The sequence below is a fragment of the Dermacentor andersoni genome, chromosome 2, assembly GCF_023375885.2.
Source record: "Dermacentor andersoni chromosome 2, qqDerAnde1_hic_scaffold, whole genome shotgun sequence".
In the NCBI taxonomy this organism is placed as follows: Eukaryota; Metazoa; Arthropoda; class Arachnida; order Ixodida; family Ixodidae; genus Dermacentor; species Dermacentor andersoni.
The window spans coordinates 83987816-84006583 of NC_092815.1; the positions used below are offsets into that span (position 1 = coordinate 83987816).

The 18768-nt window shown below is 45.5% G+C and overlaps 2 protein-coding genes across 4 annotated transcripts; one reads left to right on the forward strand and one right to left on the reverse strand.

The window, feature by feature from the left end:
* Positions 1 to 39: 39 nt before the first annotated feature.
* LOC126541748 (uncharacterized) lies at positions 40 to 6954 on the reverse strand. 3 transcript variants are annotated; one of them, XM_050188671.3, is made up of 6 exons: positions 6584 to 6954; positions 6391 to 6489; positions 3473 to 3533; positions 2135 to 2223; positions 1136 to 1394; positions 40 to 372 (listed from the first exon to the last, which is right to left on the reverse strand). In XM_050188671.3, the coding sequence occupies exons 1-6, from the start codon at positions 6616 to 6618 to the stop codon at positions 220 to 222; spliced, it is 696 nt and encodes a 231-aa protein (XP_050044628.2). In that variant the 5' UTR covers positions 6619 to 6954; the 3' UTR covers positions 40 to 219. The 3 variants fall into 3 exon arrangements, with proteins under 3 accessions (XP_050044628.2, XP_054932860.2, XP_050044627.2); XM_055076885.2 differs by having other exon boundaries at positions 1259 to 1394; positions 6391 to 6954; XM_050188670.3 differs by having other exon boundaries at positions 6391 to 6954.
* Positions 6955 to 7054: 100 nt separating this feature from the next.
* LOC126541742 (perilipin-2-like) lies at positions 7055 to 13439 on the forward strand. Its single transcript, XM_050188654.2, has 6 exons — positions 7055 to 7139; positions 7316 to 7733; positions 8904 to 9041; positions 10924 to 11256; positions 12455 to 12730; positions 13117 to 13439. Exons 2-6 carry the CDS (start codon positions 7347 to 7349, stop codon positions 13237 to 13239), a joined length of 1257 nt encoding a protein of 418 aa, XP_050044611.1. The 5' UTR covers positions 7055 to 7139; positions 7316 to 7346; the 3' UTR covers positions 13240 to 13439.
* The last annotated feature ends 5329 nt before the right edge of the window (positions 13440 to 18768 follow it).

Below are 18768 nucleotides of genomic sequence, written 5' to 3' on the forward strand. Positions count from 1 at the left end.
CTTGGAAACGGATAAAAGAGTACACACGGTCCGCGTATGTTCGGTTTTCTTCAACACACATTTTATTAACTTTGAGGACAACAAGAGAGGGGGGAAAAGGTGCACACCAGGAAAAGAGGAACGCAAACTGCATAACTAGCAAACACTGTGCCATTCTTCGGTGCGTGCACCTAGCAGCGCATATTTTAGCTTACGATGCAAGCGACAGCTCGTCGCTCATTACTGCATATCAGGAAAGTCAGGCAGCTCAGCTTCCTCGTCGATGTCGGGATCTACGCCGGCGATGTGAACCGGAGGTGCTCTGCCGCCCATCTGGAAGTCAAAAGGCTGTACTGCCTGCAGAGACTGTTGCACTTCGGGATCGTTCACGTCCTGAAATGAAATCAAACGAAAAATTATATGCCGTGGTTTTACGTGCCAAAACTACAACCTGATTGTGAGGTACGCGTATATATAGTGGCAGACTCCGAGATTTCGTCCCAAACCCTCGAGCTTAGCCATGCACACGAAAGACAGGTGGGAAGGCAGAGACAGAGTTGTAACCGCCAGTCATCAGCTAGGTCAACGTGAGGAGGCCGTGAGTGATGGTCACAAACAACCGGTATTGAAATAAAACAATTTCAGTCAAGTGCCTCGCAGCTAGCAATATGTCGCGGAATAAAACGAACCTCGCAGAATATAAAACAATATGTGATATGGCAAGCCTTCAAATAAATTGTGCGGTTTAACGCGACAAAGCTGCACAGTGTGTGATTTATGGGGGACACCACGGTGGAGGGTTCCAGATTAATCTTGAACCCCCTCTGTTAATTTTGACCCCCTGGGGTTATTTACTGTGCATGCAACTACACGGGAAGTCAAATCAACATGAATGGACGGATGGATGTATTGATTACTGCGATCATTTCGATTTCATTTTGGTCGCGTGGGTTAGAGACCGCCCTGTACCCCACGTGTCATGTTCTCACTATAGAGTCAGTCACTCCAGTTCTCGACTGACCGTGGTACGTACGTGTATCTTTAGCAGATAACCCTGCGCACGGACATCTCTCAAGTATAACGAAAGCTCGTAATCACCGCAAGACATGCGCATATGTGTGTGGCAACGCAGTAAATGGCACGAAACAGAGCGGACCAGCGCAATGCGGAACTGCAGCGCCCGGTTCATCCAGCGCGCCCGGTGGTAGGCCTGGCGCACGCGGGCATCGTCGAAGGGCGTCAGCTGCTGGGTGCCGCGCATGCCCCGAGTCACGCTCACCGCGTGCGGCGTGTCCAGCCAGCGCAGGCCGCTCGCCGGTGGAGGACAGCGCGAGGAGCAGCCCCGAGGAAGCTGACGCGGTCGCTGCCTGCCAACGCCGGCCGCCGACCCTGCGTGCTCGGCGGAGGAGGACTGCCTGCATGCAGCATGTGCACAAGTGGTACACTCTGCAGCAGTGGGCGTGCACCGTTAAAAAAAAGAAGAAGAAATAGAGAGAGAGCGAGAGAAAAGAAAAAGGTTTGCACACTTTAGGGTGTTACGTAACCCCAGACATAGAGGTTTTGTGCCCTTCGCGCTCTTGTGTGCTCGCTTTGGGTTCTTTAGTACACCAGGCTGCTTGCGTCCCCCAACGCTTGGGTGAGCCTTGCGTCGCCTAATCTAGAGTTACTGTATATGGCAGCATATGCAGTAACTCTAGCCTAACCTAAACTCGCTGTCGATCTTCCTACTCCTCTGTCTGGGTTGTGCTTCCTTTCTTGAAAACTCTGCGCTCGCTATCTTTTCCTGGCAAGGATGCTATGTCAGGCTGATCCTGCGCATTCCGTTCCCGACCTGGAAATAGCGGGAACTTACGCCGTGGGAAGGAAAAGCACTCAAGGCAGACGACGATTGTTGTTGCGCGACAAGATAAGCCCTAAAGGGCGCAATCATTATAAAGAGTACGTACTCCAAAAGGGCCGCATTGTAAAGGGAGTAAAAGTGTACGCCAGCGCCCCGCAGAAGTTGGTTCACACATGCACGGCGCACACAAAAGTCCTAGCGACCGCGCCACGTATGTACAGCTGCCAACAACTCCCAGCTTGCCCGGTTGTATACGCACGAATAGTCATATAGTTAAGTGCGATGTAACAGTAACCCGTAGAAGCTGCAGCGAACCTGTGCCTCCAGGCGCGCCCGGGGGGCGAACAGAGGATGCTTGTCAGGGGCTTCCCTTGATCCACGCACTGCCGGATCTCAGTGTCCACCTGCAACACATAACAGGAGAAATCGCGGCAGCGAGACGATTTCTTTGAAAATAAAGTGTATTTCGTGTTACTCGTCGTTCGGCAATCGATCGAGATTTCTCGCAAATCACCGACTATGGTATCGGATGCCACAAAATGGAACATGCAAACAAATTCGTACCGGGTAACGTGACACCGCCTACGTTATGTCAGATTAGGCGTAATACGCATTAATGTGCTTGCGATCTCAGAGTGTGTGCATCTCGAATGTTGTAGCCACGTGTAGGAAAGACGGCCCCGTCCTATATCAGAGTGTGAGAAGCGCGAGAACCGACTGCTGTAGGGCGTGCTCGAGCTTTCGCTGTTATCCTGATGTAATCTATAGGATACATACGATGATGCCCATATACAGGGTGTCCCACATAACTTGAGCCAAGAATATAAAAATGAAAGGCGCATCGGAAGCGAATTGTACCGAACGCATACTATTCGCAACAGCCTATAGTAACTCAGACAGTTTTTATTGTTTCCCCATAACTCACTAATTAAATAAGTTTAATTACCCAACTTTACCCCTAGTAGGATACGCGGATTTCTAGAGCACGTTCAGAAACCACCGATCGAACTGTTTCCTTTACGATACGTCTCACGTAGTCCTTTTTTCCAGATTGCAAAGAAAGCCCGCGAAATATGAATAAAGCCAAGTGACGGAGCGCTTGCGCAGTGGTATCGTGCTGCTCTCATTGACAAGCGTGCGTTCGGTGAACAAGGTCGGCTGTCGTCGGATGACGGCAAAAATGCATGCTGCTGGACTACGCACTACGTGGACTACGTGAGACGTATCGTAAAGGAACTAACTCGATCGGTGGTTTCTGAAGGTTCACAAATCTGCGTATCATACTTACGTTCTCAGCCAATAATTAAAAAGTTGGGTAATTAAACTTAATTATTTGTGAGTTATGGGGGAAACAATTTTCTGAGTCATTATAGGCTATTGCGAATAGAATGCGTTCGGTTCAATTCGCTTCCGACGCGCCTTTCATTTTTAAATTCTTGGCTCAAGTTATGTATAGGCGACAGCCGCGTCACTCGAACGCCGACTGCGCTTTTCACTTTCACCGCTGCATGTCGCGTTGGCCAATAACCGCTTCCTCGCTTCCCTTTCAAGATCATCGTTTTCGCCCGCCTGCATGCTTGCCGGCCAATGCCTGTCACAGCCACGTGACAATACGATACAAAGAAGGGGGATAAGGTGACGAGGAATGCCCACCTGTTGCATGACGTTGTGAAGTATATCGTCGATTTCATTTGAGCTCTCGTTGCGTGTCGAACTGAAAAAAAAAACGATTGTCTAATGGCGTTTCTCACTGGTCGATTCGGAGCAGGATTTCTTGCTCCGCGGCAACGAATCCGAATTTCACTGGTCGATCTGGAGCGGGTTCGCGCGTTCCACTGGTCGTTTCGGATCAACTCGCTCCGCGCCGGTACAGTGGCTAGCCACTGTAGCGCCGGATCGCTCTCGGTTGCTCCGCTGCCGAGGCGCGGATTCGGGTGGAAATAGCTCGCGTCACTTCCGTCTTCGAGCGAAATCGGTACTTTTGGCACGCACAACATTGTGTAGCTTCGCAAAATGGCCGCGTTCGGTGCTGCTGCAGAGCTCGCGTTTAGCGATGAGAGCTCGGACGACAGCGATTACGAGGTGACGCAGGTACTATACGAAGCCTTCTATGCACGTTGTCCACGCACAATCGTCGCTGGCGCGACATGGAAATGACGGACTCTGCGGCTGCCGCGGTCAAATTACACACGCGGGACGGCGAGTTTGGTTGTCGTGGAAACGTACAGAGCGGAAGTCTGGCATGATTTCCGGAACCGGTTTGTGTCACGCGTATGCAGACTTCTTGCACTCTTAAAACGGTTGCACGGTTGCACAAGAACTATTAATACTTGGAATATACCACGTTTTCGTACTAACTATAAATTACAAATGTTGTCTTACAACTTGCCCCATGTTCTAAACACATATAAACACACAATAGGATATACTAAAGCTGAACTACGGAAATATTTTGTTGAAATGTGATTTTATGTCATTTATGTTTTGCTTGATTATTCCTGTTTTACTCTGAACATTTGTATGACCATTTGAGCGTCTCTATTTTCGATTTTATTGTTTAATTTTATTTTTTTTTTGCAATGGATTGTTACACTCTGTATGTATAACTGGTGAATGCTTTCTCTTTATTGACTGTAACTATTGTATGTGTGTCAGATTTCTGTACCACTCGTGTGCTACTGCTTGTAGGGGTTTTCTGGACATAGTCAAGCTGCTCATGCAGCTTTTTGCCAGAAAACCCTCCAGTTGAACCTGGAAAATAAATTTACTTACTTACTTACTTACTTACTTACCCTTTGGGGTGTATATTTGTCCCACAACAATAATCGTCATCTGCCTTGCTTGCGTTTCCTTTCTTGAAACTCGGCGCTCGCTACTTTCCTGTCGAGAATGCTGCGTCACACTGATAACGCGCATGCCGTTCGTGACTGGGAAGTACCGGGCTCGCAGCGTTAAAGAAAGGAAACGCGGGCAAGACAGATGACGATTATTGTTGTGGGACAAGATACGCCCCAAAGGGTGTAAATGTTTCTAAGAGTGTGTGTGATCCACCGCGGAGCGTTATTGCGCTCCGCTGGCCGATTCGGATTTGTGAAACCCGAGCGCTCGCTCGAGGATTTCGGCGGCCGCTCCAGATCGACCAGTGAAAAACGCCATAAGCTTACAATAGTTGTCCTGCACACTTTTTTTCTACCCCTGTCCTCGTCTTTATTTCACGCTCATTAACTTTTATAACCACAAGGAATAGTTGCTCGATCGGCGCCACGTAAGACAAAAATAACAACAGAGGATGTGCGAATACGCGAACTTCCGAGTACATTCGAACCTCGATATAACAAACACGAATATACATTACAAATTGTGGGATATACCAAAGCAATTCAAAATTTTGATTGTGCATTCATCCCCCGTTCAGCAGCGAGACTGACTGGGCCGCCTGGCTAAGGTCCGGGGACGTCGATCGACAGCTTGTACTGGTGGACTGGGTGGAGAAGGTCAAGCAGGCCCAGGGCTTTACTTGAGCCCGATCCCTCAGCCACCCCCCCCCTTCCCCCCCTTTCAATAAAGTTTATCGCCACCACCACCACCACCACATTCATTTGTTTCTGTAAGTATTAAATTCTACCTTTGTATAACGAAAATGCAAGATACAACGCAGTATCGCTTACAGCGAAGTAAATTTCTGTTTTCACGTGGCTCGAGATACTATGCAAACCAGCAGCACGGTTCTAAGCAGTAACCTTAGGTGCGTTCCTCTGCGCGTTTAATCAAGTTATATTAGACGTAAAAAAAATTCACATTTTGGCCGTTGGTGCCACCATTTCCTATCATCATTTTTCTTGTATTTTTTTTTTTTAAGAAGCGTCGCGTAGCTCGCGCTCGCAATTCTGCTGCACGGCTTCGACTGAGAACTCGATCGCTGACGCCGATTTAGGTAGATTGTTTTATAGAAATATAAGATATAGCAAACAAGATTTTGCGTCGAATGTGACTTCGTTATATCGAGGTTTGATAGCGCGAACCATTGTTTCAATTGAGAAAAGGAAAATGAATGTTCGATTTACCCAAATATTATGGATTATATATGGTCGAATATTTGGGTTTACTATGAGTATGATTATCGAAGACTGCCTTCACTGCAAAAGAGATAACAATGATAAAGATTAAAGCCGATTCATATATGTCCTGCCACTCCAGTGTCCTATACGTAAGACAAACGGGAGAAGTGAAGACCCGCCATGACGTGCTGCTGAGCGCGAGGACGTGGGTCCAACTCCCGTCAGCGACGGCTGCATTTCTAGGGGCAAAAAACACTCGTGTGCTTACATTTATGTATATAAATAATTAACGTTCGTGGCTATAAACGTGACGAATGCCTAATTGCGATCGCCGCCGAATTTAGACAAACTCGTCGACCATTATGTCAAATTAATTGCGAAACAGCACACATATGCATAGCTAGACAATTCTGTTAATTTTTTTTGGCTGCATTAAGCCAATTCAAGAAGGTTGAAAGTTTTAAATGACGTGTCTACTTGACATAAGACATATATGAATTGATTAGTGCTTACCTGGTGCTACTTGATACCGCAACCGACGGCGTTTGATCAAGCTCTGTTTCTGACTCCGCGAACAGGTCGTACGGTTCTCTACTAATAACGTTCGAAGCCCTTTGAAAAAAAAAAAGAAAGAAAGAAAGTACTGTGAGGAAGCAGCAGCTGGTAGCTGCGAATATTCCCACTGGCATGAAAAATTCTCGCTTACCTCACGTGTGTGGAAGAGACAATACCGTTATACATGTTTATATTCCCTCTATTTGCTCCTAATTCGATTAGGGCAGGATATAAGCAGAAGAAGTCACAGCAGTTTCAAATATTGCTTTCTGGGAATGTGCGGCAGACTCTGATGATATTTGAAACTTTCTACCGAGTCGTATGCACGGGGGGAGGGGGGGGGGGAAACGGGCAGACGATTCTTCCTAATCATACAAAAACAAACTGAGAGTAGTAGTAAATGTATAATGTTGAGTGTTTAAACAAAAGATGCCTGTAACTCTACGTTTTAAATATAAAAACCAATAACAAAACTAATATTGTTTTGTCTCGCGCATAGGCAGCACAAATTAAGCGCAGGACATTATGCGACAGTACAAGCAAGCAACAAGTCAGTTTCGGTTTCTCTTCCGGAAGTTTGCGTGTAGCAAGCGCGCGTTCTCTCACCTACGACAGTTCCGTTGGTATGACATATAAGCGTCCGCTCAGCGCGCTTTCGCGCAGATTACATCAGCGCGTGGCACGAAGTGCTGCTAGTCGACTCTCTTGTAAGAAACTTTTCCATTTCCTCTTCTCTTGTTTTGCCTACTGTTGTCAACTCACAGTTGATCATCTCTCCTGTTCGGGGTGTTGCTATGTTGCTACTTTAGGCGGTTTAAGACAAACGGCACGATCTGATAGTAGTTTCGGCTGGCTTCACATAAGTGCTTTCTATCTGTTGCAGTTTTCCTTGTCGTACGCATCAGGAAACTAACATGCCGGAGGCCATTGCCGAGGTACCGCCCCTTCAAGGCGTGCAGTCCAACTTTGTAACTCGCATAAGCGAACTGCCCGCCGTCACAAGTCTGTGGGAAACCGCAGCACAGTCGTACGCTCGGGCGAAAGCCAACCCGGGCCTGTTGGCGTATGCGATCGGCACCGCCGAGAAATCGGCGGCAGTAGCCTTCGCCACAAGCAAGCCCGTTGTGGACAAGTTGGCTACACCGATCAGCATCGTCGACTGTTTGGCCTGCAAGGGGCTCGACAAGCTCGAAGAGGTCTACCCTGACGTCAAAAAGAAGGCACCCGATCAGATAGTGACTGACGCCGTCGAGTACGGGCGCAAGAAGTATGACGATGTCAAGGATTACGGCATGTCTCGGGTAAGTGTTTGTCGGCAAGAGGCGGGTCACCTTGCGTGTGCCAGGACTCGCGGCTATCGTGTTTCTGCGTCACGCAATTACGATGTGTAATCGGGCGGAGATCTCGCTTCGGTGCTATTTCCTTGTCGTTTAAGGACGCCTTTAAAGTGACGTTTGCTGTATGGATCAAAGTAACTTTCTTATAAATGGCATTTATGTAAACAACCACATGTTTTCATGTTGAGGTCATTATATTTTCTGACAATTAAGCTGCTAACGTTACAAAATGTCCGTGTCCACAAGCGCTTATTGGAAAGCAGCGCCAACTAGAACAGGCGTAGAAGATTTTCTTAGTAAAATAAAATAAAATTAGGGCGGTTGTGCTAAAGGTCACGCGCTATTGCTAAATAACTTTCCAAGCTCACTCACATAGCAAACCAGTTATTTTCGTGCGAGGCAGCGGCCAAGATTGGCTGCCCACGATAGCATGCAACTTTGCCTTAAAGGGGCGCAAATTTCCTCCTGTTTCACAATGTATTATGTGAACGAGGATAAGGGGAACTGAGGAGCCCGATTTTTGTTATTCGCAGCCACATGAGCCAACATATAATAAAGGCATGCAAAGCATAGCAGAAATTATCAGTAGTTTTAATTGAAGTGTAGAGATGACAAGCTAACGGAAAATGAAAGTGGACAAAAAACATACTACGTGTGTCATCCAGCATTGCCTATATATATGTTTGAAGTAAAAGGGGCTATAGTGGCTATTTCGATATTTCTTAATGCACTTGTGAAGCTGCTAAGTAGTTATCAAAAGTTTCGGAGGCCAAGCTGTGGTATTTTATAGCCTCTGCAAGGCTCTGTGCAGTGGGAGCTTTTCATAGATTAGGCACATGTTTCAATCGATACATCATAGCAACGTATAGTGGTGAAGTTGGATTGAAACAGCATTTGAAAAGTGCATATTCCTTTGTAGCAAGCTCTGTGAAACCTGCATAGGATGGAGTTAAACTGAAGGCGTGACGTCAAGCGGTTGCCAAGGGAGTGCCATTTTTATCATTTCGGCACATCCTGGTTGTTACCCGATAGTGTGCAGCTGAGACAGGATGATGAAATGACGCAGTTATCACCACTTGACCGTTGAACTTTATGCCTGCTGCACTGATGAGTTCATTGTTTCTGCGATTGCAGATCAACAACATCAAAAATGTGTCTGCTGGTACGGTTCACATGGTGGCACATCCTGTGGAGACTATCTCGCAGTGCCAGAGCCAAATCTTGGGCTATGCCAAGCAAGCTCTTGTTGCTACTGAAGCTACATTGGACCAGGTATGCTGGATGTTTGCATGTCTATAGAAAAGGCCACTCATGGTATTTCCTGTGCTGCATAGTGAATGTTATTTCGCATGAGGAAACTGAGCAAAATGCATTTGTACTGTGCTCTGTTAGAGTTGCTTGTCTTGTTTAATCGGAGAGACAGAAAAATAAATGAATAATTGAAAGGCTATGGGGCTGCCTATGGAGTGCTTAAATGAATTCTGTTGCTTTGCTCCTTAGCAGGTATAATGGCAAGTTGTCAAACATGGCTTTCTGGTCGGCAAGAGAAGGTTCCAGTCATTTAAATAACAGAGATCCAAACCTCAGCGAGGCAGATGTTTCACAGTGTGGATAGGCCAGGACACCAGAAAATGATTTGCCCACTCCATCCTTGTCGCAGCTGATCTAATAGACAATTTGCACAATTCTGGAATTTGGCTGTCCTGCTACTTTCTTTCCTACAGGAAACTGTTATACACTGACTAAACTTTCACCATAAATATAGCCGCTTAGCCCTAAGGGGAAAATATGGAACAGAAATGTACTGGGGTGTGGCAGCGCTAGATTGTGCCTTACTTTCTTTTGTATTTTTTTTTACTGTGTCCCAGAAAAAGATCCCGAAATTGATGTCATTATTTCTTGCACCTGCTCTTCACAGTTATGCAAATTTTTGCCTTTTAGAACATCACCTCTAAGCTCCCACTGTAGCCTTACCCTGCCCAAACACCTGCTCCAATATCTCTTTGGTAATAGCTACAGCCAGTGGAAAGGGGAATTTGCTTATTCGGGCCAGATGCCATTCCTTTCTTGCTCCTAAAGTAACTGTAAATGTTGGACTATACACGGGAGTTTTTGGTTGCAAAGCAGCTTTCTGGGATAGCTGATTATACAGTATGTTGTACTTTTTCATTTTCATTTAAGTAATTTGTAGCATTTTCTCAGTAATAGACACGCCAGCATGTTGCATATTTAGATAAGTGCATGTATAGTTGGGGTATTACGGCAACTTGTTTAAAAAAACAATGTGATCAACTTTCACCGCTAGGGCCTCGCTGTAGGATTGACAATTTCCTAATTGGTGCCACATCATTACTCTGTGGCAAGTGTACTTCAGTAGTTGGATGGCTTGTTGGTAATCATAGTTGGAAAATATGGCAATGTAAATGATTATCTGGGTTAGATGGCTGCAAAAAATCATTTAGTTATATTCTTGCATAATGCTGTTCCTCTTATTCTCTGCTTTAGGTTTAGTTGAACTTCAGACAATCTTTAGCTGGCACTTAGAGAATGATTTCTGCTATTTTTTTGTGAATCGCTTGAGACATGCAAGTTCCTTGATTATACAGATGAATTCCTAAATATGGCACTTGTTACTCTTGACAGTTATTGGGCTATCAGCTGAACACCTTATCGTGTGTGAAATTGGTATCCTCTTAATGTTCGTTTTTACAGTGCTGTAGGCTTAATTCGAAAGTGTAATGGCCGTGCTTGTGGAGGAAATGGATTGCCAGAGAGGGTTCATACTCTATCTTTTTGTAGTTTGAGATATGTCCTGTAGTGTTTTTTTTTCTTTTGTTTTGCACTTTGATAAAGTAGAATGAACACTCTGGACAGCACTACATTCTTTTCCTACGACAGGGCAGTCATTACGGTGCACAAAACAGGCGGTACTGCTCGCACAATCGGAATGTGCTCTTTACTGTCTGCTCCTTTCTGTCCAGTCTGCACTGTTCTTGCCCTTAGTTCTCCAATGTGCACCAACTGGCCTAGATATATTCCTTCTATATCTGAAAGAGCTGACCTATACAATTCCATTTAGTAGGTTCACAAAAATACCTTGAACCATAGTTATGAGTGCAGCAGTGTGATAAGAACTGCCCAATCTTCTCTTCAGCACATTGCATCCCTTGGGATTGACATGAAGAAAGAAGGGAACGAGACCATGCCTCCAGAAGATGTGGCTCTTCTGGCCCGGCTGGACAGCATCTCGCGCAAGGCAACGACATGCGCCTCGCGCCATGCTGCCCTGCAGCTCAGTGTGCTGCAGCGGTATGCTGGCGACTCCCTCTCTCGGTTCCAGGTGGCTCTGCAGCTAATCCAGAGCATGAAGCAGAATCTGGCTGCCAGCACCAACCAGTCGTTCCAGGAGACCCTGGCACGCATGAGCCTCCATTCAGCCTGGCTACAGGGACTCCTGAGCGAGCCTACCGATGAGGCCCAGGTGAAGGTGGGTGTGGCACAAAGGAGAGCTGCTGGTTCAGCATGCTGTGCAAGAGAAGGCCACATTGCATCATAGTGAAGCCAGTGCAGTGGTGGGGATGCTAACCATAATGAGCTTCATGAATTGAAAATTCTAATTAAGGGTGAAACTGGAGCCAAAGTGGTGAGGTTTATGTTCACATGGGCTGCTGGTTGATACATGGCCCATTCTGAAGAAACAGCAATACGAGACGCACAGGGCATCTGCTACTGGTTGTCTGCTTTTGCCCTCTGCATAGTACTCGTGCTGTTTATTCAGAATGAGCCAAACAGGCAAGGAGCAACAGCAGAAATACTGTAGATTGGCTTTCGCAGCCCACATGCTATTCTGCATTGCATTACCCTTTGTTATAAAAAATGGTTTTGAGATTAGGACCTATAATCTGTTGAAAACATCCTAAAAAGCAAATGCTGAATCAGTCCAGGAGATTACCCTTCTAGAAACGCAGCAACATTTGTTTCGCACCAAAGGATAACTTAGTTGCAGGGGGAATTTTAGACTGAAGGGAATGCCCAATTTTTCTACAATTCATATTGCCTGATTCAAGCAGGGTCTATTACATGGTGTTGTAAGCCGCACTTGGCAGTTTTGGAGGTCATGCTATGGGGAGGGCTACTGCTCAATTTGGGTTGGAGGTCATTGCAGAGAGTGCGACACACTCCTGTCGATGAGTCGAAAAGAGCAGTGTCAAGGTACAGCATCACTGATTAGTGAAGATCCGAAAAAAATTACCAATAAAATTGCCAAGGGCAACATGTTCAGCCATTTTTATTGGGAGTCGTAGGCTGCAATGTAACAATTACAGATGTAGTTGGTAAATTACAATACCAGTAGTGGTGTCAATTTGGTTCCACATTTGTCACTTTCTCTTGAGCTCAGTTCTTTGTAAAAGTGATGCTTTGAATAGTTTGGAGCACAGATCTATTGCTTTATCATGACAATGTGCTGCTACCGTCCCTTTAATGCGATTTGCTTGCTTAAAGAGCACTACTAGCAGGGAAAGGGGCAGATGATGACTTGGTAATCTAGCTCTGCCTAGCTTTTGTAATAGTTCTTAGCAGAATGTGTGGAGTGGGGTAGGATTTGAAGCAAAATGAAATGCACTTCTGTGTTGCCTTGTTTGTGCATGTGTGTACCTAAGCAGAATCTGCTTTTCTGGTTGCAGAATGTACAAGCCATGGTGCTTGCTGTTGCTCGAGGTGCACTGGGTGCCACCAGCCGTGCCCTGGAGCACCCTGCAGTCCTGGTTCGCGGCATGTCCTCCCAGTTGCAGGAGTCCTACAGTCGGCTGCTCAGCTCGATGTCAGACATGCTGCAGACCCTGACGGGCGTTGCCAACATCAGCGAGCTGACTACAGCCACTCTCAACAACCTTTACCTGCAGTCCATCCGGCTCGAGTATTCGGTTCGCCTGTTCACCCAGCAGGCACTGGAGTGGCTGGTGAGGCTTCTTGCCTGAAGGTTGTCCCCGTTAACAGCCTGTATGTGCCTTACAGTGCCTGGTGCAAGCACATACAATAGCACTAATCACTTTTATATATGCTTCTAACAAAGATCTGCAAAGCCAGTTGCTGTTGCGGGTTCGAAACGCGCTCCAAAGTTCACGGGACCTGCTTTGTCTTCGCATAGTGGCTCAAATGCATACAAGATTGAATATTACAAAGGTGCCATGCGGACTGCATTTTTGGGTCTGCTGGTTTTATTTAGCTACATTCATAGAATTGTCCAGATTTTGTCTTTTTACAAGGCTCCAAGAACAGCATATAAAATATTTCGTTGCGTAAATGTAGTTCTAAGCCAAAGTTATTTTTTCTTCCTTGTTTACAGATTACACTTCCTGTAGTGGAACGCCTCCTGCCGACGCCTACAGAGATGACAACGTTTGGCTCGGACTCGACGAGAACAGTTGGATCGTCTGAAGAAGACTCCTCTGCTGATGAATCCTTGTAGCCCCACTTTTATTTGGTTCTATATATGTATTGAGCAAAGCTTGTACACTGGGATGCACCTCTGGCATTGAAGGAGCTAGATGCACATTTTAGTTAATATGTAACCACATAAGAGACAGAATTTCGTCAGCGAGCTGCATTCAAGCTCGGAGACATCCCACATGTATACTGCCACATAAATAAAGGTTTTTTACATGGCAAGAGCTTGTTTATTTGTCTGGGTGATTTCTTAATTCATGCATTTCAGTGCAGCTCTTACCAGAACAGGCTTTTGAGAAACTCTACGAGTCGCGTATTTAAGGTAAGATCTTTGCAAGGTTGTGGAAAAGACAGCAAGGTAGGAAAAGCATATCTTATTCGATTGGCACTCTGTCTGCCAAAGCCAGAACAGTTTGGGATGTGGGTGCAAGTGTGCTTCACCTTCCATGATTGCAGGTTAATGCCTTTGTCTGGTGACCACACATAATTGGAAAATGCAGTCGTAAGATCATTTAATCATAACTTGTGTATGGTGCAGAATTTTTAGCATGCCTATAGAGCAGCCCATGTCAAGTTTTTTTCCACCAACGCCAGCACTTGTCATTCCCCTGCTGGAGCAAGGCGAACTTTCATGGGTGGTCGCACCCGTCGCCTCTGCTGATTGCTTCGTTGACTTCACCCTACTCTCATTGCATGCGGCCGCTTCTTTATTCAATTCGCATGAAAAGATTCCACATTGGTAGAAGTGACGTATCTCAAGCCAGCCTTTTAACAATGGGTCTTGTATTCGTCGAGGCAACAATTGCCACGGATGCTCGAGGGAAACGCGCAGCTGCGAAATTGCTAAGTAGACTTGTAGAGTATGATGACAGTAAGTCGAAATGTATAGAAATGCACCTGTTAGCCTCGGAAGGGGGCAGAGGAGGGTGAAGTGGAGAGGTACAGCTGATTCTTTCAAGTGGTAGTAAGAATACGAAATGTACAAGGGTCTTCACATGTAAGCTGACCTTGCCAATCCCAGGGGCCTAAATTTTCATGAAAAAAGGGAGTAGATATATACTGTATTGGAAAATTAAAAAACGAGCAATAAGACATGTAAGAAAAAGGTTAACAGAAGGTCAATTGTATCAACAAACACATATTCAAACTTTCGTTTCACATTTGCCCTACTTCAATATGCTTGGTGGCTATATAGCATTGCGCTGCTTAGCACAAGGCCATAGAGTTAATTCCCAGCCACGTCGGCTGCATTCTAAGAGATCTGATGCAAAAAATGTTCATGTATTGCGCTTGGGGTGTACACTCAAAAACATCGGATGGTGGACATAAACATGGAGGCTTCCACTACGATGGCCCTCATAGTCAGCTTCTCAGCTACTGAATGTTCAACACCGCAATTCAACATAACCTAACACTTCTCGCACTGATGTGTGCTGTAAGAACAACACAGAATTATGCATACTTATCACATGCGGGATAACAGAAAAATAGTGTGAATAATCTATTTAGATATACATATTGCAAAAGAAATGCAGTATGCAGAATGACAGCAATCAATCATGGCCTTCCCACTCTGAAAGTGCAGAATGTAAAACAGAATGCACAAGGGATCGCTAAATACCCACAGTTTCTGCAGACTCCCGAGAGTGAAAATAACATCCCACTGACTTGAATTTTATTAAGGAGCATGAAATTAGCATGAGCGTCCACGCTCGCCTTCATTTATGCCACAATTGTAACCATTTCTTGATGTTCTGCATTCCTGTCAATCGTTCTATGCCACTTGTTCAATGATCTTTATATTTTTCGATGATCTTTTGTGGAAGCTTTATGATAGGTCGAAGTTCCTTCCATATCAGTTTTGTATTTGTGATGTATTCCCTCCCTGTAATGACCCTCACATGAGGATTAACAGTATGTTTAAATAAATAAATAAATAAGTAAATAAATAAAAAATTCCGTCACCTGCAAAAAAAATATAACCGACCTGATCTAACAATTAATTATTTAGCTGGAAAATTACTGTATGAGAACATATTTCGCCCTCCAGAAATTTAAAGTGTTCTTCGACGCGTATTTCTTTTGCACAAGAACTTTTTCTTTTTGATGACTTGTTCCACGCCGTAGACATAACGATGTAGGGCTAGCTGTGCTTCTGCGATGTCCCAATGGTAAAAATAATTGTTTGAGCTTGATCCACATCAGATGGTGGTGTCCTTTGACACGAAGCAATTGTGGCAAACCATCAATGTAATGTTTACACACGCAGTCTGGCACGTGCAGCAATTCGTGCTTCCACAGTGCAGGGAAAGGAAGGAAGACTGTGCACTGTACACCCGGCTGTTGTAAATTGCTTGCTGTAAGTGGCGTCCACAACTGCAGCCGCAGCGCCCCCGTGTGGCACTGTCGTCTAGTTTTATTGGCTGTGCAAACGTAAACTGTATCCATCTGAATGTGCAAGGCCCGTGCTTGCCTTATGTGTAAAGAACAAATCTGGAAACTGTAGCAAATGTGGTCATATGGTGCTGGAAGACAGATTTGCATTTTGGTTATTCTCCAGGTATTTCTATTGGTTTTGGCTTTGTATCCTTACTTCGTGATGCCGACCCATTCCACATATGTTCTCAGACTACAAGAGCCAGCCATTCTGCTGATGGAAAAGTAATGGCTTCCATTTAATGGCCGATAAAATTAGTGCATAAATTGGAAGTATTGAAAGAGTAAAGCTTCTTAGCTGGGCAAAGTGCAGATGCACAAAAACGCTGGTGGTTGCAACAGGCAGCACTTACTAGGCAGATTGCGTAACATTACCGCACAAATGTCTGGTCACAGCTTTTCACAACTCAAGTTTATACACCGGCTTACTGACAAAGCCTCAAACACAGATAGCCAGAAACATGACATGCAACAAGGTGACCAAGCACATGCAAATGTGGACACATTTTGTGGGCAGCATCAACTGAAATAATTTGGCATGCAAAGGACCATCCTGTCTTGAAGTCCACAACAAAATGCCTACTCAGGGGATCACAAGTGCATCAACTGTTCAACACATGGACATTGTTTGGCGACCGCCTGAGACGATAGATGATACAGCTCCAAGCTGAAGGTGCAACAGCAGGGAAGATGTACACGAAATGTCCAATGCCTCTTCCAAACTCATGACGACACGCTGGCCATTGTGATAGAATACATGCCAGAAGGCAAGGTACTTAGAGCATGTGTTGACACTGGAGCTAATGAAAGAGAAAATTGTCATCCACCTGACTGTAGCATGAAGCTACAAAGCTTCCTTTGTAGCTTTGTGCTACAGTCAGGCGGATGACAGTTTTCTCCTTTATAAACCTTCTTGTACCTTGCAGGCTTCTGCAGAACATTTGCCATATTGAGTGTCCCTGTGCTTCGAGTTGTCGATTAATTCACCCTCGCACTGCGATCTGCTAGCCTCCTGTAGCTCAGATAGCAGAGTGACCTGCCTCGTAAAGGCCTTGGTCCCAGGTTTGGTCCCCTAGACCAGGACAAATTTTTCGTCAACTGAAAGCTTTCTTTCAGGGAAACCCGTATGTGTTTTCTCTGCAAATTGGTGCTATAGGCAGGTGTATTACAATTTACCCTTTACCTTGCGGAGTTTCACAGAACTGATTTGCCATGCTAATGTGTCAATAGTGGATATGAACTTTCTCTGTCCTGAAATAAAGAAGACGGCATACAGCAACCACGAAATAGTCGCTGTTGTGAACTAAGAGGCAGAGACAATAACTGTAAGTCACTCTGAACTGAACAGAAAGCTTGCAGATGTTCTACCCCTACCACCCACAATGCACTTGCTGCTCAGACCTGAGTGGAGGAAAGTGGCTGATCTTGATGTGCTTGCGAGTGTCGATTGATGTGGCAGTGGGGGGGGGGGGGGCTCAAATTGCCAGCACCTCAGAAAATGAATCAACATAACTGTAGACCCAGAAGAGGTTCCAAATAACTCAGGAGGCATTGATTTCTACAGCTTCTAATGAGCAAGAATGAGGGCATAAAGCAGACACTCTCTTGTCTTAAGGCATTGGGTGGGTAGTTGGAGCCTCCCTCACCCAATGGTACAGTAGCTGCCAGTATGATTTGCTCTGTAGCTATGTCGGCAAGCGGCAGCCATAAGGTTGTCAGAATGAAGACAGCTAGCCAGTGACTGAGACTACTGACACATAAGGCTATTAAGCATTTCATAGAATAAAACAAGCGTAGGATAATGTCGCAAGTATTAGTGCCAACAAAACTAGTCCCAAAGCTGTGGTGCTAATTACTCGAAAATACATGGTACGTTGGATGGGTTACTGGGTACATTGTCAGCGAGCAATCAGCCAAATTAAATTTCATTAATTAAATTCTGGGGTTTTATTTGCCAAAACCACAATCTGATTATGAAATCAGCCAAATTCAACAGTCCAACAAAATTATTGGAGGCCAGGAATGCAATGCTGATTCAGAAAGTATCTTCAACTGTGCTACTCCTCTTTCAAACTGAAGCACAGATCCTTTGTATACTGGGACGATCTTGTCTGGCAAGCTCTCCAGCTTAGAATATATGAGACCAATTTCACTGACTTCATGCCTAGGCAAGCTTCTGGAACATGTCATTCTGAACCGGCTTCAACCTTACCTAGAATCCAGCGACCTCTTTCCCGAAACAATGTTCGGAGTCCGGCCCCACCTTTCTACCCACGACATCCTTCTTCAGCTGAAGGAACAAGTCCTTGAACACATCTCACCGCACAACACCGGAGCGATTTTAGCACTCGATCTCAAAGGCGCTTTCGACAATGTGGCTCACCATACCATCCTTACAAACCTAAGCCTCACAAACTGTGGTCGTAATACTTACAATTATATACGCACCTTTCTAAGCAACCGCACGGCCACAATAGGCATTGGCTCACTCAGAACCCCGACGTTACCTACCCGCAACACAGGAACCCCACAAGGTGCTGTTCTATCACCCACCCTTTTCAATATTGCTATGATGAAATTACCTGACAAACTCAACGCAATACCAGGAATCAGGCATGCAATATACGCCGATGATATCACTATCTGGACCACCGCTGGTTCCGAAGGAGAGAAACAAGATGCCCTTCAACAAGCGACCGACGTCGTCCAGCAATATGCAAAAACAAGTGGTCTCCGGTGCTCCCCCGAGAAGTCAGAACTATTAGTCGTTCGACAGAAATCCCGAAAAAAACTCAATGAACTACCAAACATCACACTCACCCTCGACGACAAAGAAATACCCACAGTAAACCGCGTCCGCATTCTCGGACTCCACATACAACAGGACGGCGGAGGCGCATACACCATCCAACGTCTCAAGCAGACCACCTTCCAGATCATGCGAATGGTCAGCCGTATCACAACCAAACAATACGGACTGAAAGAAGACGACATAATACAGCTCGTCCAGGCCCTGATAATCAGCCGAATTGCCTACGCTGCCCCGTACTTGCCCCTCACTCCCAAGGAGATAGATTAATTAGACGTACTTCTTCGGAAAGCCTACAAGCAAGCG

Bases quoted from the DNA above. Each gene is read 5' to 3' on its own strand.
- LOC126541748 (XM_050188670.3), bottom strand. From the start codon at position 6,566: ATGCCAGTGGGAATATTCGCAGCTACCAGCTGCTGCTTCCTCACAGTA. The intron at 3,534-6,390 runs GTAAGCACTAAT...TTTTTTTTTCAG, and splicing joins GCGGTATCAAGTAGCACCAG to TTCGACACGCAACGAGAGCT. The intron at 1,395-2,134 runs GTTCGCTGCAGC...TGCTGCATGCAG, and splicing joins GGGCGCGCCTGGAGGCACAG to GCAGTCCTCCTCCGCCGAGC.
- LOC126541742 (XM_050188654.2), top strand. From the start codon at position 7,347: ATGCCGGAGGCCATTGCCGAGGTACCGCCCCTTCAAGGCGTGCAGTCC. The intron at 9,042-10,923 runs GTATGCTGGATG...TCTTCTCTTCAG, and splicing joins CTGAAGCTACATTGGACCAG to CACATTGCATCCCTTGGGAT. The intron at 12,731-13,116 runs GTGAGGCTTCTT...CCTTGTTTACAG, and splicing joins AGCAGGCACTGGAGTGGCTG to ATTACACTTCCTGTAGTGGA.